Source organism: Rattus norvegicus, chromosome 19 (genome assembly GCF_036323735.1).
Source record: "Rattus norvegicus strain BN/NHsdMcwi chromosome 19, GRCr8, whole genome shotgun sequence".
Classification (NCBI taxonomy): domain Eukaryota; kingdom Metazoa; phylum Chordata; class Mammalia; order Rodentia; family Muridae; genus Rattus; species Rattus norvegicus.
The window spans coordinates 10,497,704-10,518,052 of NC_086037.1; the positions used below are offsets into that span (position 1 = coordinate 10,497,704).

A 20,349-nucleotide genomic window follows, 5' to 3' on the forward strand; every position below is an offset into this window, starting at 1 on the left:
CAAATGTGTATAGCTCTTCAGGCTTGCCCAGCACTCTTTGCCAGCTGGGCATATTGATCCACAGGACAAGACAACAGTGTCTAGGGGGTTGAGGGCAAGGGATGGTTGCCATGGTCATAGAAAGGTGAATTTCTAGGGGCTCTTCCCAGGACTTACCTTAACTCAGTGAGACATCCTGAGGCCTGGGCACAGACTTCCATTAGAGCTGGTAAGCCGGCATAGCCCACCCAGGGCTCTTCCAACCTGTCATGGAAGGGGTGTGGACAAAGACCTCTGGGGTGAGCATCGACTTATTATATCTAGGGGAGGAGTTGTGACAGGACAAACCTGGAGGATCCTCTGTGTGTGTGTGTGTGTGTGTGTGTGTGTGTGTGTGTGTGTGTGTGTATAGGCAGACACACACTATGCAAACAAGCTTTACACAGTTCTAGAGATCTAAATCCAGGCCATCATGCTTGCAAACCACGTGCTTTACCCACTGAGCCATCTCCCCAGCCCAAGAATATGTTCTGAAATAGTATTTTTCAGCTCTAACACAAGTAACTGTATGGTTGGTAAAGATTAGAAAACCAAACCATACCTAAACTGTAATTCCAATGTTATATTTTAAAAAAGGAAAACTTAAAAAAAAAAAAAAGGAGAAAGGTGGGGATTTGCTGACACAAATATCTGTCAGGGTGTCAGGTCCCCAGGAACTGCAGTTTCAGACAGTCGTGAGCTGCCATGTGGGAATTGAACCCAAGTTCTCTGGAAGAGCGGCCAGTGCTCTTAATCATGGAGCTATCTCTCCAGCTCTAGATTTTGGTTTTCTACATTTCGTAAGCTTTGTTTTATGTTGTTTGTTTTTTCCCCAGACAGAGTTTCTTGGTGTGGCCCGGGTTGTCCTAGAACTTACTCTGTAGATCAGGCTGGCCTCAAACTCAGAGACCTGCCTGCCTCTGCCTCCTGCTGGGATTAAAGGCGTGAGCCTCCACCTCCTGACTCATTTTCTAAACTTTGTATAAAACGCACAAATGAATTTCTTTAAAACATTCCTGCTTTACGATTCAGTTGCATTGTTGTTATGCTAGTCTGGACTTTCTGCCATTTTTTTTTTTTTTTAGCTAAGATTTCTTTCTTTTTTTTTTTTTTTCAGTTACTACTGTACTTTATTGTGTTCAACCAAATCACCATGTTACAAAAATAGCAAGCTGCCATAATAAAAAATAAGGCTCCTCTATCCAGCACCAGATAGCATCATTTTACTTTCAAGCCTAGAAATTGCACACTTGTATATAAACCAACCGAAGATGAGGATTGAGAGTTCATCTTGGTGGATTTTTCCTTTGATGAATATGAAGTGTCCTTCCTTATCTTTTTTGATGACTTTTAATTGAAAATTGATTTTATTTGATATTAGAATGGCTACTCCAGCTTGCTTCTTCTGACCATTTGCTTGGAAAGTTGTTTTCCAGCCTTTCACTCTGAGGTAGTGTCTGTCTTTGTCTCTGAGGTGTGTTTCCTGTAGGCAGCAGAATGCAGGGTCCTCATTGCGTATCCAGTTTGTTAATCTATGTCTCTTTATTGGGGAGTTGAGGCCATTGATGTTGAGAGATATTAAGGAATAGTGATTATTGCTTCCTGTTATATTCATATTTGGATGTGAGGTTATGTTTGTGTGCTTTTCTTCTCTTTGTTTTGTTGCCAAGACGATTAGTTTCTTGCTTCTTCTAGGGTATAGCTTGCCTCCTTATGTTGGGCTTTACCCTTTATTATCCTTTGTAGTGCTGGATTTGTAGAAAGATATTGTGTAAATTTGGTTTTGTCATGGAATATCTTGGTTTCTCCATCTATGTTAATTGAGAGTTTTGCAGGATACAGTAACCTGGGTTGGCATTTGTGTTCTCTTAGGGTCTGTATGACATCTGTCCAGGATCTTCTGGCCTTCATAGTGTCTGGCGAAAAGTCTGGTGTGATTCTGATAGGTCTGCTTTTATATGTTACTTGACCTTTTTCCCTTACTGCTTTTAATATTCTTTCTTTATTTTGTGCGTTTGGTGTTTTGACTATTATGTGACGGGAGGTGTTTCTTTTCTGGTCCAATCTATTTGGAGTTCTGTAGGCTTGTTGTATGCCTATGGGTATCTCTTTTTTTAGGTTAGGGAAGTTTTCTTCTATGATTTTGTTGAAGATATTTACTGGTCCTTTGAGCTGGGAGTCTTCACTCTCTTCTATACCTATTATCCTTAGGTTTGATCTTCTCATTGAGTCCTGGATTTCCTGTATGTTTTGGACCAGTAGCTTTTTCTGCTTTACATTATCTTTGACAGTTGAGTCAATGATTTCTATGGAATCTTCTGCTGCCGAGATTCTCTCTTCCATCTCTTGTATTCTGTTGGTGAAGCTTGTATCTACAGCTCCTTGTCTTTTCTTTTGATTTTCTATGTCCAGGGTTGTTTCCATGTGTTCTTTCTTGATTGCTTCTATTTCCATTTTTAATTCCTTCAACTGTTTGATTGTGTTTTCCTGGAATTCTTTCAGGGATTTTTGTGTCTCCTCTCTATGGGTTTCTACTTGTTTATTTATGTTTTCCTGGAATTCTTTCAGGCATTTTTGCAATTCCTCTCTGTAGGCTTCTACTTGTTCTCTAAGGGAGTTCTCCACGTCTTTCTTGAAGTCCTCCAGCATCATGATCAAATACGATTTTGAAACTAGATCTTGCTTTTCTGGTGTGTTTGGATATTCCATGTTTATTTTGGTGGGAGAATTGGGCTCCGATGATGCCATGTAGTCTTGGTTTCTGTTGCTTGGGTTCCTGCGCTTGCCTCTCGCCATCAGATTATCTCTAGTGTTACTTTGTTCTGCTATTTCTGACAGTGGCTAGACTGTCCTGTAAGCCTGTGTGTCAGGAGTGCTGTAGACCTGTTTTCCTGTTTTCTTTCAGCCAGTTATGGGGACAGAGTGTTCTGCTTTCGGGCGTGTAGTTTTTCCTCTCTACCGGTCTTCAGCTGTTCCTGTGGGCCTGTGTCTTGAGTTCACCAGGCAGGTTTCTTGCAGGGGAAAAGTTGGTCCTACCTGTGGTTCCAAGGCTCAAGTTTGCTCGTGGGGTACTGCCTAAGTCCTCTCCGTGGCGGCAGCAACTGGGAAGATCTGCGCTGCTCTTTCTGGGAGCCTCCGTGCACCAGGGTTCCAGATGGCGTTTGGTGTTTTCCTCTGGCGTCTGGACGTGCGCAGAGTGCAGTCTCTTCTGGCCTCCCAGGCTCGCCCGCCTCTCTGAAGGTTCAGCTCTCCCTCCCACGGGATTTGGGTGCAGAGAACAGTTTATCTGGTCTGTTTCCTTCAGGTTCCGGCGGTGTCTCAGGTGCAGGGGTCCTGCCGCTCCTGGGCCCTCCCCCACGGAAGCCCAGAGGCCTTATACAGTTGCCTCTTGGGCCAGGGATGTGGGCAGGGGTGGGCAGTGTTGGTGGTCTCCTCCGCTCTGCAGCCTCAGGAGTGCCCACCTGACCAGGCGGTGAGGTCTCTCTCCCACGGGGTTTGGGAGCAGAGAGCTGCTGCGGGCCGGGATCCTCGGGTGTGGGACTTCCCTTTCTGCCAATTTTTAAAATGTTACTTTTAGGTATGGAGAGTTTTATTTTAAGGTATTATCTGGGCAATTGAGGAAAGATTTGAATGCAGGAACACGAAGTCATATTTGCATACCCACGTTCACAGCACCTGGCTGAGAGGTGAACGTGTCCCAAGCCCACAATCAGATGGATGAGTAAACTGTGGGGTACCCACATGCAGGGCTACTAGTCAGCTCAAGTAGGAGGTTCTCACGTCTGCGAAAAAAGGGGGGGGGAACCTTGAAGACACGCCACGTGATTGACGGCAGTCACTAAAGGCTAAGGCCAGCGTGATTCTACTGACAGGAGGTAACTGAAGGAGTCCAGTTCACAGACAGTTCGTGCCCCAGGCTGGGGTAAGCAGAACATGAGGAACTGCATTGAAGACAGAACTTCAGTTTTGCAAGATGAAGACTGGTTACACAACAGGGTGAAAGTCTTTAATACTGCTGAGCTGTACACTCACTTAACTGTTACGATGGTTGATTTTTTTTTTGTTATTTCACTATTTAATTAATTAATTAGACAGGCTCTCATGTAGACCAGGCTGGCTTCAAACATTCTAGGTAGCCAAGGCTTTCCTTCCTCTCTTGATCATCTGTTTCTTGAGTGCAGGAATTTCAGGCTCATGATAATACTTGTAACTGATTATATTATAATTTTAAGAAATGTCATTTCTGCCAGGCAAGGGGTGTCGAACACCTTTAATCCCGGCATTTGGGAGGTAGAAGCAGGTAGATCTCTGAGTTCAAGGGCAGTCTGATCTACAGAGTGAGTTCCAGGACAGCTAGCCAAGGCTATATGGAGAAACTTGTCTTTAAAAACAAACAAACAAGCAAACAACAAAAATGTTATTTCTTAAATCTTACAAAGTGAGAATAGCTGACTAGCGATAGGCAGTGGTGCTCATGAAGCCAGATTTTTGGGGTACAAAGCTGTTAGCTTATCTCATGGAGCCTCTTGACCAAGTTTCCACTTTGGAAAAGTTGGTGATTAGCTCCAGGGCACATAAGGGAGTGAAGAGGCACAGCTCTAACTGTGATGGGCAGTCACAGTCCATAGCCAGGGATGCCCAAGAGCCGGTGTGGACCTGAACCCTCCAGCTTACACTTAAGTACCACGTGAGAATCTCATATTAAACCAGGGAACCCATGGTCCTAAGGGTGGCCAGTAGACTCCGCAGGTGTCCTGACTGAACCATAATCCTTACTTCTTTATGTGCAAATGTGTGTTTATGGTCCTATATCGTGGTGACTTAAATATGAAGTGTCCTACATAGGGTCAGGCATTTGAACACTTGGTTCCCAGCTGTCACTGTTTGGGAAGGATTAGGAGGTGTGGCCTTATTGGAGACTGTCATTGGATGTAGGCTGTGAGAGTTCATAGCCTCACCCCACTTCCAAGTCTCTTCCTCTGCTTTGTGCTCACGATATCTCAGCTTCCTGGAGCTGCCCTGTCTGCTGGTTGCTGCCATGTGTCCCCACCATGAGGGGCTTTTATTCTTCTGGAACTGTAAGCCAAATAAACTCTCTCTTAAGATGCCTCTGGTCATGCTGGTTTATCACAGTCCCAAAAAAGTAGTTAATACCCCAGTGGGTGCCTGTTTGTGTGTGGGTGACAGTGTGTGCACACGTGCATACCACACGCAGAGGCCAGAGGCCAACCTCAGATGCTGTTCCTCAGGACCATCCATTGTGTTTTCCAAGTCAGGGTCTCATTGCCCTGGAGCTTGCCAAGTAGGCTGGGCTGGCTGGCTGGGGAGCCCCCAGGGAACTCCCATCTCCATCTCTTTAATATTGTGTTTATACCCCTCTTTTCTTTCATCGAGTTTCAGTTCTAGGACTGGAACTTGGGTCTTTGTGAGGCAAGGCAAGCATTTCACTGACTGGGCTACCTCCCAGCCCTTACTTTTAATGGGATTCACAGTAAGATGTTTAGAAGTGATATTTTTATGAGGTCTTCTGTATTTTACTTTAAAGTACTTTAGCCCAACAAATGTGGAGTAAACATGGAAGAAAATGGGCAATTATCGAACGCAGGAGATGGAATGTGCATTTTAAAAGATTATTCTCTCTCCTTTTTTAAGGATGTTCTCTTTCTGAATGCTTTTAAATTACGGTGAACATGTAAGACTTCTTTTTTAATGTTATTTTTATCTTCCATTAGTTATCCTTCAGAATTCTCTCTGATTATTTTTAATTGATTTTAATTATTATTTCTTCTATGGTGTTAGGGATGAAACCCAGAGCTTCATAAATGATAGACATGCGCTCTACTAATGGAGCAACACACAAAGCACAGTTGCTTTTTTCTAAACCCCAAAACACAGCCTCCCTCTCCTCGTGGCAGTTTTCTTGTGCCTGACACGGCTCTGGGGCAGAGAACTGGGCTCCTGAACACAGGAAATGGCCAGGCAGTGACTGAGAGGACCCCATCTTCTTCAATAACCCCACTCCCCTCCCAAGCACAGGCGGGTACCTGAGGTCCAACAACCCTGCTGGCCGATTCACCAGGTTCAGGAGCGTGGTCAGCTGTGGCGGGTCCAAGCCACACTTGGTCAGCCTGGGGATAGAGATCAGTGGTTGGTATGGCTCAGGCAGGCAGGATGTCCTGCCTATCATTATTCCAAGGGCTGGGCCTGTCACTCACCAGAGCTCTGTCAACTGTTGGTGACTCAGGTTGGAAGTCAATCTGGATACTTGTTCTGTGCTGAAGCTGCATTCACATAACCTAAGGGCAGAAAGCATCGTCTGAGGAGGCTTGGCCTACTGGCCTATCCTCTCAGGCTCCCAGAGGACACAAGCTTAGGTTGGGGCCTGACCGGTATTGGCTCTGGCCTTAGGAACTATGAGTCTGTTGTTTATGGAGCATGGCTCCACCAGCACAATGCTGGCCTCCAGGTACAGGGTGCCTGCCTGCTGCAAATTTCATTTAGTCCTTACGATACATTGCAAGCAGCCACTGATTGGCCCCAGCACACAGCTGCTGGGTTTTCTCTGGGGAGGAAACGCTGGCTTTGGCAGAGTCAGCCTGACTCTAGGACTAATGGGATAGTTCAGGGCCCTTGTGTGGAGGGTGAGCCTAGGCATTGGCTGTGGCCCTATGGTCCAGTCTACAGGTGAGCTGGGTCATTATCCCTGAAAAGGGACTGCAGGACCTCAAAGAGGTTCACTCTGGTATCAGGGCTGCTGGCACCTCACTGGCATCCAGGAGGGGCTGCCACATAAAGGGTTGGGGGAATTTTCTCTGGGAAACAGCAAGAGAAGAGGATGCCAGGCTCAGGGCCCACTGTAAGCAGCAAAGGGAGGCCTCAGCAGGCAGGGCATGCTGGTGGATGGAGAGGAAAGGCTGTGCATGTATGCATGTGCATGTACGCGTGTGCACGTGCGCATGTGTGTTGTACATGGATGTGTATGAGAGTATAAGTGGGTAGCATATATTTTGTTTGTATAGCCTGTGGGATATGTGGGATAGTATGAGTAGGGTATGTACATTTTGTGTGTTTAGTACATGTGTGTGCTGGGTGTATGGTATAATATGGTATAATGTAGTTTGTGTGGTGTTGGGAATGGAATGGGGACATCAGAGCTCAACTGGAGACCAAACCAGGGTTGTATGTCAGAAGCAGGCCATCTGAGGAGAGACCCAGGGAAGAAGCCAGGGGTTCCTCACAGATCAGAATCCCTGCCTTTTTCCTGCTCACCCAGGATTACCTCAGTATTGTTCCAGTTCCTTCTTCTTTGGAGAAGTGCATTCGGAAGATCTGCTTAGTGCCCAGACTGTGAGAAAAAGGGGGAGGGAGGTATCAAGCTAGCACTCTGGGCACCCAGGGCACTGGGGCCAGGGCCATGCAGAAGAGACAGGATTGAGACCACAGGGAGCTGGCCGGGTCTTTGTCATCCTCATTCTTTGAGGAAAAGGTTCTATATACCTGGCCCTCTCCACTCTGGTGGTACCCATTAGGGATGGACTCAAAATCACACAGTATAAAGCTACAATATGGGGGTCATATAGCCTACCGCCAGTCAGTGGTCAGCAGCCTACCTCACAGAGACCTCTTGGATATGAGGGTAGGAAGGCAGAGTCTCCAGCAGATACAGGACCCCTTCCTGAGAGATACTGTTGTGACTGAGGCTGGGAAAGAAGTAAGGCAAGGCTCAGCAGAGTCTTCCTTTTGCCTCCCCCTCCCATTTCAATGTCCAAGTACCCATTCTCCAGATGTTGACATGGAAGCCGAATTGGGGGAGGGGAGGGAGGTGAAGAGGGGGAGAGGGGGAGGGGCAGGAGGATGGAGAGGAAGGGAGGGAGGGAGGGAGGGAGGGAGGGAGGGAGGGAGAGAGAGAGAGAGAGAGAGAGAGAGAGAGAGAGAGAGAGAGAGAGAGAGAGAAGGGTATCCTATACAGGGAAGGTATATGGCTCTGAGTCCTTAGCCGTCCTCACTGAGCCTGCAGTTCCTGTGGCTGGGGTGGGACACTGAGGGACCTGCTTAGGCAACTCCCGCCCTAGCTGGATTGGGAACTCCCAGAGTACCAAGTTCAGTTGTCCAGCAACAGACTGGTGAGGAGATGCAGGGAGAGCAGATGTGCTCCTGAGAGTCCTCCCTTAAAGATACTTTGCAGACTTGTGCCCCGTAGACGGAGTTAGAGGGGTTTCAGGAGTAGGACCAACTAGGAGCTGGCTGCTGAAGCCCCGCATCACTTGGTGGGGATGGGATGTTGCTCCCAGTCTTGAGCTAGCTTGGTGAGGGGACATGGTGGGAGGGCAGATCGGCTCTACCACAAGTCCTAACTTGAGCGTCTGCCCCGGATGGGGATGAGGCAGGACATTGTCAGGGATAAGAGCCACCCCTTCCCAGCATTGGCTCTTGTCAGGTTCCCCTGAGATGTTCTCTAAAGAGACCCACTCATGCTTTTGTTGAAGAGGGACCCCCTGACTGTCTCAGGGATGCTCACTTACTCAAGCCACCCAGAGATAGGCAGCTGTGGCAGGTACCCCAGAAGGCACCTGAGCCCACTGTCATCCAGCAGGTTGTCTGTGAGGCTGTAAGAAGTAAGAAACAGTGTCGGTGGAACAGGCTATAGCTCTGTCTGCTCCTGGAAGTCCCTGTGGCCACTAAATCGACTGTCACTGCTGCTTGTCATCACCATGGCATCCACAGCACCCCACCACCAGGAGCATCCTTATAATTCTGTGCGACCACGCCCACCACCAGAAGCATCATCACTCTGCGTGACCACGCCCACCACCAGGAGCCTCCTCCTCATTCTGCGTGACCACGCCCACCACCAGGAGCCGCCTCTTCATTCTGCGTGACCACGCCCACCACCAGGAGCCTCCTCCTCATTCTGTGTGACCACGCCCACCACCAGGAGCCTCCTCCTCATTCTGCGTGACCACGCCCACCACCAGGAGCAGCCTCATCGCTCCAAGTGACCACGCCCACCACCACACTACCAATGTTTCACCACTACAAGCATCACCAACAGAGCTCTGCAGTCCCCGCTGGTCCCCCCACCAGCATCACAGTGTTTACTGTGTCCTCATCACCCCCTAAATTATCTGTGCCACTCACAGGACTCAGGCTCCTCTAGCAGCTTTTAGGAGTTAGAGAAATACTAATGAGCTTTCCTCTGCCCACAGCTGATGCCAGCCAGAACCCACAATGATCCAGGAAAGGGGACAAATGTTTGGAGGATGCAATTACCTAAGATTTCCTCCTGTGATTTAGGAATCTGATGTTAGAAACTATACTTGAATTTCACCCCTACTTTCACTCCTGACAGCATCCCTGGGCTCAGCCTCGACTTCAGAAATGTAGCCACCGTGTCCCGATCATCTGATTTCCCGTCTACATTTCTGACATTTAATAAAGATTTCTATGTCATGTGTATGGGTGTTTGCTTACATCCGTGTATGTCTACTACATGTATGCCCAGTGTTGACATAGGGGCCAGACTCTCTGAACTGGGGTTCCAGCCAATTGACAGCTGCCGTGTGGATGCTGGAAACAGAGCCTGCTGTTCTCTGCAAGAGCAGCAAGAGCTCTTAACCCCTTGAGCCATCTCTCAGGCTCTATACCTCCTTGTTTCTTGGGAATTTTCAGGAGACTTTTATTTTAAAAATTGCTTTGTAGAGGCTAGAGAGATGGTTCAGCAGTTAAAAGTGCTTGCTGTTTTCACAGCACCCACATAGGAGGGCCCAATCACCCATAACTCCAGCTCCAGGAGATGCAACATCTTCCTTCTGGCTTCTGTGGATATCCACACGTGTGAGGTGCACACGTATGCATGCGCATACACACATATCCGGGAGGAAAATTGATGGATCTCTTTTTTAATTGCTTTGTTCCACAGAGCCAATTAATACAATGACCTGCATTTGATTTCTGTGGTCCTGGAGTTTGAATCCCAGGCTTTGCACACACCAGAGCATACTGTGCTCTACCACCGAGCTACACCTCCAGTTCTCAAATGACCTTTAAAACAAGACAAGTTTCCCTTTACCAGAAAACATTTATCTTTCTTTTCTTTTTTTTTAAATTTTTTTAAAAGATTTATTTATTTATTTATTATATATAAGTACACTGTAGCTGTCTTCAGACACACCAGAAGAGGGCATCGGATCTCTTTACAGATGGTTGTGAGCCACCATGTGGTTGCTGGGAATTGAACTCATGACCTCTGGAAGAGCAGTCGGGTGCTCTGCTGAGCCATCTCTCCAGCCCAACATTTATCTTTCTTAAAACATGTTGGTTCACACCAGCCACATCCCCTCCAGGCAATGTCTTCACTAAATTTGTTTGTTTTGGTTTGTGATAGGGTCTTGATATGTGATGAACTCGATAAGGAACCCAGGCTGGCTTGGAACCTGAAATCCTCCTGTCTCAGCTCCAAAGTACTAAGGTCACATAACTGGCCTCGACAGAAATTAAAATTATGTAGCATGTATGTATGTGTGTATGTATGTATGTATGTATGTATGTATGTATGTATGTATGTATAGAAGACTCCTTTATTTCCCAATGGTTCTAAGGTTAGACATTAACCGTAAGTGCTGGGGTAGCTTGTGATGCTGGGAAGGGTCTTGAACTCTCTGTACTCTGTGTTTCTCATCTGTCAATCATAATACCTAGGCTTCTGAGGTATGGGGAACCTCCACAGGTGTTCACTGCTATCGTTTCTCCTGCTAGGGAACGGGAGCTGTCCTATTGGGCCCCCCCCCCAAGCCATAGGCATGCACTCCACAAGTCCGTGCCCTGGCTAGCTTCAAGTTCTTCAGCTTAGCCATGCAGTCCTCTCATTAGCCACCTTGCCCTCCAAAATCTGCCTGCAGTGTGTGGATGTACTGGACAAACACAGTAAATGGCTGAGGGGCCCCTGGCACCCTCTCTGAAGGTCCAAGTTACAGCGTGTGATGTTCAGTCGTCATTGGCAACCTGGCTGCATTTGGAATCATCTAAGGGTCACACCCTGGGGGCATGTCTGTAATGGCATTTCCAGAGAGGTTTAGCTGAGGAGAGAAGTTTTCATGCTCCTACCATACCACTGTGCCTTCTCCACAATGGCAGACTACGTCTCTCTCAAACCATGAGCTTAGGTTAGGTGGAGCGGTGCCCACTTGGAATCCTGGCACCCTAGAGGTAGTGGTAAATGGATCCAAACTCACCGTCATCCTTGACTCCACAGGAAGTTTGAGATCAATCTGGACTTCATCAGAGTCCATCTTAAAAACTGAACCAACCAACCATCCGACCAACCAAGCAACCAACCAAGCAACCAAGCAACCAAGCAACCAAGCAAGCAACCAAGCAAGCAAGCAAGCAAGCAAGCAAGCAACCAAGCAAGCAACCAAGCAACCAAGCAAGCAACCAAGCAACCAAGCAACCAACCAAGCAACCAAGCAAGCAAGCAACCAACCAACCAACCAACCAACCAACCAAGCAACCAAGCAACCAACTAAGCAAGCAAGCAAGCAAGCAAGCAAGCAACCAACCAACCAACCAACCAACCAACCAACCAAGCAATGAAGCAACCAAGCAACCAACCAAACAACCAAGCAACCAAGCAAGCAACCAACCAAGCAAGCAAGCAAGCAAGCAACCAACTAAGCAACCAACCAACCAACCAACCAACCAAGCAAGCAACCAAGCAACCAAGCAAGCAACCAAGCAAGCAACCAACCAAGCAACCAACCAACCAAGCAAGCAACCAAGCAACCAAGCAACCAAGCAACCAACCAAGCAACCAACCAAGCAACCAACCAAGCAACCAACCAAGCAACCAACCAACCAACCAAGCAACCAACCAAGCAACCAACCAAACAACCAACCAAGCAAGCAACCAAGCAAGCAACCAAGCAACCAAGCAACCAACCAAGCAACCAACCAAACAACCAAGCAACCAAGCAACCAACCAACCAAGCAACCAAGCAACCAAGCAACCAAGCAATCAACCAAGCAACCAAGCAACCGAAACACCCATGAGTCAAAATAAGCTCCTTCCTTCCTTAAGTTGCTTTGGTGAGGTGTTTGGTGGTCACACCATGATGAGAAAAGAAACTAACTTGGCCACGGAGGGAGTGAGTAGAAGAAAAGACACATGGGGAGACTTAGGGATGAAACCCAGAGTCCCACCTGCCCCCGACAAATGATCCTGAGCTGAGGTGGGGCACACGAGAGGGCCTGCTCACACGGACCCTCATGTTCTTGTACCTGTGCAGCCCCATCCAGGTGTGTTCCACTCCCCCTCTCCTCCCCCTCTGCCTCCCTTTCCCCCTCCTCCCTTCCAACTTACTCAAGCTGGCTGATGGCTTTGCACTTGCTCAGTGCACAACATAGTGTTTCCATATGCTCCTGTTTGAGGCTGCATCCTGGGAACCTGCATGGTCAGGTTGGGGACAAGAGAGGAAGCATTCAGATCCTCAAACCACTCTACCCCAGCTTTTCCTGGGTGTGGCCTCTGAGCTCCAGAGGACGTTTGAAAACATGGGACACCCATAGCTCCTGTTCCCTGTAGGCCCCCTTTTGGTGCCTATGTATTCCCTTTGGGAAGGGTGATTCTCAGTGTGGTCCCTAACCAGTCGCATCAAAATCCCTTGGGAACTTGGGATGTGAATCTTGAGTCCGCTACCAAACCTAACAGATCAGAAACTCCAGATCAAGGTTAGGAGCTTCAGACACAAGTTCACGACCTCTAGTTCATTTTAGTCACTGCCTCTCCCCCAATTAAAAGAAAAAAAAAACAGCTCAGACTGAGAAGTGTGACATGTAAAGTCACAGTTGACTGTTTTTAAGGCCTACAGTGAATTCTCATAATTAGTTAAATGAAAGGGCCCTCGATAGCCAGCAATCTTAACCCCACCACTGCCAAAAAAAGGCCTGAGCCCTCCCCCAAAAACCTGAAGTCAGAGAGTTAATAAAATTGCCAGCTGACTTTTCAAAAACCATTCTTCTTCTTTTTTTATTTTTTCTTTTCTTTTCTTTCTTTTTTTTTTTTCAGAGCTGGAGACTGAACCCAGGGCCTTGCGCTTGCTAGGCAAGCGCTCTACCACTGAGCTGAATCCCAACCCCATTATTACTCTTCTTAACTTTAAAAAAAAATTCTTTTTAAAAGACATCAACTATGTAGCTGGAGCTGGGCTTGAACTCATAATCCTCATGGTCCTCTTGCCTCAGCATCCTGAATGATAGGGATATGGGCACGTGCCATCACATGTGGCCTCGTTATTTGTCATTTAACCCTTTGCAGGAAGAGTGTGTCTGCCTCTGGGTTTGAAGCGGCAGCAGGCTGAGCGCAAGCCCACTCTCTGATCACACCAGTGCCCATCAAGTGCCAGCTATTCCCTGGCTGTCATTTCACAGCAAAGAACGTGCTGGCCCAAAGGGATGTGTTGGAGAGCTAGAGCCTCTGCATCCAAAGGCTGCCCTCCCACCCTTCAGTGCCTCAGTCTCTGTCACCTTAAGTACTACCAGGGTCAGCAGGGCAGGGTAACTCACGTCTGTAGATGCCTGGTGACATACATGTTGGTTTGTACAGCTTTGCTGATATTCTGCTGTTCCTCAGCTCCCTACTCTACCTGAGGAAGCCAGAGGTCAAAGGGCACACAGCTTGCTCAAGGCCGCAGGCCCCGGTGGCCCTGGGTCTGGACAGCTGGATTGGTGGGCAGGTTGTGAAGCCCTTTCTGTAGATCTAGCCCTGAATTCTTGTCTATTTGGACATAGACTTTCTGTTAGCCCCTGGGCCCAGCCTAGCCCTCTCTGAGCCTTTGAGTCTCCTTGTTGGAGGAACCGTCTTACATTTGGCAGCGGGTATCTGTACTCTGCTCTGACCCCAGGAGGCAGGTCTGCTTGTCCCTGATCCCCATGGATATCTAGGATGGTTCAGAGGACTTACCCACAGCACACAGCCTCATGTTCCTCATTGGAGTTAAAGTGCAGAACAGCATGGCTTAGGGACCTGTGGTGACAGTAAACACTCACTCACCCTTGGCCATTGCCCCAGGGTGCCTCCAGACTTCGACTTGGGGACTTCTGACCTTTCACACCCACCAAATACCAGGCTCCATCCTCCAAGACTAGCCCTGGAGCTCCCGACACGATACCCACCTGAGATTGACCTTCTGAACCCATGGGCACAGGTTGAAGATGTCAGCCAGCAGGAAGGGACTTCTTGAAGACAGGACTGTGTGTGTCAGCCTGTGAAGAAACAGGGTGGGGCCGAGCAGGGTCACTGGCCAAGAACTAGGTAGGCTGGAGGGGTGGGAAGAGGCATTTGTCTTGACTGCCACCTCAACAAGATAATAAGGAACACAGGAGGGACTCAAAAGAAGCAAACAGGGGTTGGGGCAGTAGCTGACTGACTGGGGTCTGAGTCCCAGTTCCGTTTGCTAGCTATGGTGACCTTGAGTAAGTCTTAGAGCCTCCAAGTTCCAGGCTTCTTATGGAGCGAATGGGACTAATTGTGGTTGGTATTCTTTCTTCTGTACCAGGTGCCCTGCCTGGCATGCTTATGATTGCTGCCACAGTTTAAAATTTTTTAAAAAGATTTATTTGTATTTCTATGTCTGTGTGGGTATATGCCTGTGTGAGTGATGTCACTGGGGTGTTTGGAGGCAGGGTACCCAAAGAATCCAGAAGAAGGTATTGGATCTCTGGAGCTGGAGTCATATATGGCTGTGAGACACTTTATGTGGGTACTGGTAGCCAAGCTTGGGTCCTCTGCAAGGGCAGGAAGCTCTCTTAGCCACTGAGCATCTTCAGCCCCTTACATTAATTTCTTCTGTTTTCTGTGTGTGAGAGTCTTGCATGTGTACGTGGCATGTTCTCGTGTGTGTGCAGGTTCTTATGTGTGGAGGCAGGTGTGTGTGTGTGTGTGTGTGTGTGTGTGTGTGTGTGTGAGAGAGAGAGAGAGAGAGAGAGAGAGAGAGAGAGAGAGACAGACAGACAGACAGACACACACACAGAGGGACAGACAGACAGACACACACTCACACGCACACACACACACATACACACACACAGACACACACACACAGACACACACACACACACACACACAGAGAGAGAGAGAGAGAGAGAGAGAGAGTGCATCCTCCTAAGGCTGCTATCAAGAATCTGCCTTGATCTCTCCCCCACCACAGTATTCTTTAAGGCAGAGTCTCTCCATTAAAGCCAGAACTCGCCAATATTGCTAGTCTCACTAGTCTGTTTGATCACCTGTATTCTTACTACAGAGACCGTGAGCAGCAGGAAGTGAGGGAAGGACAGAGAGACAGGCACCCTAGTGACACCCCAAGGGGGTAACCAGCTGCAAACTTCAGCCTTGAAGACCTGGCTGTGGGTTCACCTTGCCTGCGGCCCAGCTCTTCTCTTCCCATTGCTTCTCATATCCCTTAGTTTCTACTTAGCAGTCAATCTTAGCTTTTGAAAATTCATACAGTTCATATGTACTGTCTTCTAAATTCCTGGGAGTGAAAACCAAACCCTCTCTGTGGCTGCCGGGTTCTATGTGACCAGCCCTGACATCTCCCTCCATCTTGTCTCCTTCCTGCCAGCCACCGCCTCTCATGTCCCGAGTGTTGAGGCTGCTCTTGTAACCCATCAAGGCTGCGGACACACTGTTGCCACTGCCTAGAATGTAGCTCCCTGCCCTGTACAAGCTCACAAAGGCAGATTATCCCTGTTGTCCCTCTGGATCTCTGGCTTTCTTTGATCATGTCTATCATCATTTTCGTCATAGTCCCAGTCATTTACCACTCAGAGAAAAACTTGTTATACAAGAAACATCCATGTACTGTTTGGTTTTTGCTTTTGTTTTGTTTTCGAGGCAAGACTTCACTCTGTAGCCCTGCCCTGGCTAACCAAGGACTGGAGATCCTCTTGCTTCAGCCTCCCCAAGGACTTGGGTTCCACCTGACGCCACCTGGCTGCATCATTCCACGTCACTGTGTCTTTTGCTTGGCTCATTGTACTGTGAGGCAAACACCGAGAACTCCAGGACCTGGTGGTCTGCTTTCGGCTCCCATGTCTATAGCACCCCAGCTGGTGCCTGGGCAGCAGCATTGAGGATGAGGCTCAGCAGGGATCCAAGCACCAAAGTGGAATCGCAGCTGATGCTGTGAGGCTTAGAGCTGTGGTTTGTGTGACTATCCTATCTCCAGCCATTTCACATCTGCGTGCTCCCCTCCCCACCAACCGGAGGATCAGAAGAAAAGCAAGCACCCAGAGGCAATGTAAGCAGCCTTGTGCATGTCCAGAGCTCGGCTGAGGAGCTCTGGGTGCCGCTATTAATGCTACAATTTAATTTCCTGTTGTATTTTTCCATCTCAGCTGTGGATGTTTCTTCCCAACCCCCCCTCTGCTAGAAAGCATATTTAAAGTAAATCCTTTTTAAATTCTAACCAGTCTGCACTGAAATTAGAAAACAGAGTTTTAAATACTTTGACGGATGCTGCTTAAATTCCTCCCCTTTGACAGAGTTAGAGGGTGACCTTTAAAAACATGGCATGTGACATACACATGGCCTACATCTGCTTGGGCCCTTCGTAGGAGCAGGTGACCTTTCCGTAGGCAACAAAATCGTGACGGACTGTTGGCCACACTCCTCCCATCCTTCATGAGCTTCTGAGTGCACGCCTTGAGTCCCAACCCGGAGCAAGAGCTGACATACGACCCTGTCGTCAGAACGCAAAACAGATCCGGAGGAGACAACAAATTCGGGTGACGTTGAATACCTGAGTCTCGGATGTGTGAGGTGAACTGATGCCATGGCGGGAGAGGGGAGAAGAGGAAGACAAAGCCCTGTCACATACAGCCTGGGGGATGTGGTTAGCTCGGCAGCAGGACTGGAAACCCTGACTTACCGCAGCTGGCTGAGCTGAGGTATCTGGGGCAGGCGCTGCAGCAGGGTCTTCAGGCTGTCATCGTTCAGGGACTTGCAGGACAATCTGTGAAACAAAGGATTTGATGAGGTGGGGGAACCTTCTAGAAAATGGACAGCATGGCTTCGACGCCAGAGACTTTGGGAGATGAGATGAGGTGTGTGGCCAACAGCATCCCTGTGAAGACTGGGTCAAGCCAGATGCGTCTTGGAAACATTGGATGGAGCAAATGAAATTGTTTTTATTCTGTGTGTCCTTACCAAGCTGCTGGACACTTTGGATTTCCAAGGGGCTGTAGGACACTCTCTCTACAAACTCCATGGACTGGCAGGATTGTGAATAGAGGGTCATCAGCCATCTCCACACCAGCAGGGATAAAGCAGGTGGAGCCCGAGAACCGCCATCCCCCATTTCTGTGGCCCATCCAAACCCACCAGTCACTGATCGCAGGTGCAGACAATGTGACACAACAGGGGACAGTCCTAACACCTGCCCTTGGGCCGCTGTGTGTCCCAAATATCTAGAGAATCATATTCACCTTCCACTGAGGGTCTGGAGTCACTTCCTGTCCCCAGGGCCCTTTGGGCTGGGGTCCCCTCCTGCCTTCACTGTTCCTTTCCCTTTGTGCTGGAAGGCTGCTGGCCTCAGCCCTGCTGTACTCATTCATTGGCGGGGAGGAGAGGGTGGGGTACACTGATGTGGGTAAGGAGTAGAGGGGCTCAGACTAGCTCTTTCCAGCCCTGCATGGCCAGGATTCAGGGCAGGGTCTTGAGTGGTACCTTTCACTGAGTGTCTTTCCACAGCACCTTCCCATGTTCCCGACATCCCAAGCCCATAGTACCATGGCCTCTGGGTCTCCTCAGATTTTTTTAAAGCAATGGATGTAAGCCACATTTTGACTTATTACAGGTCTCCAGTAGGTAGGAAGGGTATGCAGAAGGAAATCGATCACCTTTTCTGACCTCCAAGCACATCCCAGGACAATCAATGCTGGGGGTGAAGGGACCCTGAGATACCACTTGTGCTAAAAACCCCCAGCTTTGCCTGTCTTTCTTGTGGATCCTGTGGAGCATCTGCAGCTGCAAACCCTGTGCAACCTCCAGCCTTGTATTCAGTGGGTGCCTAACAGGTAGACAGTGCTGGAATGCATTGCTATGATGACACAGGAGTGCCTGGGACAGCCTGTCTGCACATATCTAGATGGGCTTGCAGTACCCTGCTGCAGATGGCCAAGGTGCAAAACCCTGGAAACGTGAGCACTGCAAAAACACCTCAGGCAGAGCCACGAATACTGAACGCCGTTTAGGATGATTCTAGGCCTTTATTGTTAATATTTGTGGTTCAATAATATTTTTGTGGTTACATTAAGAATAAAAACACAGGCCAGAGAGATGGTTCAATGATTAAGAGCACTGACTGCTCTTCCAGAGGTCCTGAGTTCAAATCCCAGCAACCACATGGTGGCTCACAACCATCTGTAATGGGATCTGACGCCCTCTCCTGGTGTGTCTGAAGTCAGCTACAGTGTACTCATATGTAATAAATAAATAAATCTTAAAAATAAAGCTTTAAAAAAAAGAATAAAAACGCAGGGGATAGCGGGGCAGGCCTTTAAATCCAGCTCCGGTGAGGCAGAGGTAGGTGGATCTCTGTGACTTCAAGGCCAGCCTGGTCTACAAAGTGAGTTCCAGAGCCACTCGGTGGAACTTTGTCTTTAAAAAAAAAATTGGATAAATAAATATAAAAGAGTATTTAAAACTTTTCATACTAAAAATATTTACAAATAAAATTATAAAATATCTGGAGACGACTTTAAAATAACTGAGTATATGTGTGTGTGTGTGTTTGTGCATGTGTACATACATGCGTGTGCACACAAATTTTTGTGTTCTGCTTTTGAGGCAGGGTGTGGACGTGTAACCCCCAACTGGTCTGGAACCAGCTGTGTGGCCCACTCTGGCCTTACACTCCTGATACCCCAGCCTGTGCTGGCACTGCAGGCAGCGAGTGCCACTGTACTCAGCTGTGAGCTGTGGTGTATGGGGAAAGGGGTGGGGTGTGAGTTATGAACTATCACTCCTAAGACCCTCCAGTCTTTCCATTTTGTGTATGCCAGAAGTCTCTAGAACAAGATAGCTGTTGATGGGACAAAGCAACCTCACAGCGAGAAAGTGGGACAGACATAGCCTTGGGCAGGTAGTCAAAGTCAAGCCTGACAGCATGCAGCCATAACGTGACAGGAGGAGGCAGTTGGCCTGATGGAGCTTCTTCCAAGTCCACACCCTAGCTCAACCTGGAGACAAAAAAACTCAACCAAAACCAAACTCAACCAGATGATGGATTACAAAACACCTAGCTGGGGACCAGCAAACCAAGGAGGACACGGAAAAACAGAGAAAGGACAGGAAGCTCTTGGGGGAAAGAGGAGGCCGAGAAGCAGAATACAATGGGGATGCAGACTGCCGTCCAGACTGCAGAGTTCCATCTCAGTGGAAAGTGCATAAAGCCTGAGCCAACAGCGGTTGGCCACAGGTGCCCTCTTCGCTGGAATGCTGTAACAAACACACTATGTAGCTTTTTTTGAAACATTGTAAAAAACTATTCTAAAGGAATTTGTTTAAAAAAAGAATCAGTTAGGGACTGGTGGATGGGAGCTGCTCCCTGGGACCTACATGGAGGAAGGCAAGAGCTGATCACCCGGAGTTCCACTGAGTTCTGAGAGTAAGCACCATAACGTGCATACAAAATGAGCAGAATAAGCTTTTAAAAATGAACTGAGGACTGGCGAGGTGGCCCAGAGGGCAAAGACACTTGCCACCAAGCCCGACAACCTGAATTCAATCCCTGAGAAATGACTTGTGAAACTTCTCCTCTAGCCTCCGAACACACACTGCACATAAGGGCACACACAATCTCTCCCACCCCCAAACAATGAATGAATAAATGTGATACAATGCTCTTAATGAACTGGACTCACACAATCTGACCCCGAGGGAAAGCCACACTGTCACTGAAGAGTAATTAGATGCAGGGAGATCTCTCACGGCCAGATCCAATCCTGCCAAACAATGCAAGTCCCTCCTTCTGGGTGTGTTTGGTATGGAGAAATGCATAGGAAACACACATTGGGGTCTACATGGATTAGCTTGCCCAATGGTCTGAAATTGATTTGAGACGGAGCCAGAAGTCAGAACATGAGATTGTTGCAACTTGGGAAAGCAGGTTCAATGCAGGTGATTCTACAGGCTGCACCTGGTCTAGGATTGCAGACATAGGCTGCACCTGGCTTAGGACTGCAGACATAGGCTGCACCTGGCCTGGGACTGCAGACATAGGCTGCACCTGGCCTGGGACTGCAGACATAGGCTGCACCTGGCCTGGGACTGCA

The 20,349-nt window shown here is 48.3% G+C and overlaps 1 protein-coding gene across 11 annotated transcripts in view; it reads right to left on the minus strand.

Annotated features, from left to right (window-relative positions):
- The window catches only part of Nlrc5 (NLR family, CARD domain containing 5), a 103,623-nt gene that overhangs the window by 14,103 nt on the left and 69,171 nt on the right, over positions 1 to 20,349 (minus strand). For all 11 annotated transcript variants that reach the window (XR_005496893.2, XM_039098152.2, XM_039098155.2 and 8 more), the window contains 10 exons: positions 16,944 to 17,027; positions 14,188 to 14,277; positions 13,976 to 14,038; positions 12,377 to 12,460; positions 8,541 to 8,624; positions 7,629 to 7,718; positions 7,298 to 7,363; positions 6,234 to 6,314; positions 6,063 to 6,146; positions 157 to 243 (listed from right to left, as the gene is read on the minus strand). Coding sequence is in view for 10 of the 11 variants with exons in the window: in XM_039098152.2 (XP_038954080.1) it covers positions 157 to 243; positions 6,063 to 6,146; positions 6,234 to 6,314; positions 7,298 to 7,363; positions 7,629 to 7,718; positions 8,541 to 8,624; positions 12,377 to 12,460; positions 13,976 to 14,038; positions 14,188 to 14,277; positions 16,944 to 17,027 (813 nt within the window). In the remaining variant the exon portion in view is untranslated. The remainder of the gene's footprint in view (positions 1 to 156; positions 244 to 6,062; positions 6,147 to 6,233; positions 6,315 to 7,297; positions 7,364 to 7,628; positions 7,719 to 8,540; positions 8,625 to 12,376; positions 12,461 to 13,975; positions 14,039 to 14,187; positions 14,278 to 16,943; positions 17,028 to 20,349) is intronic.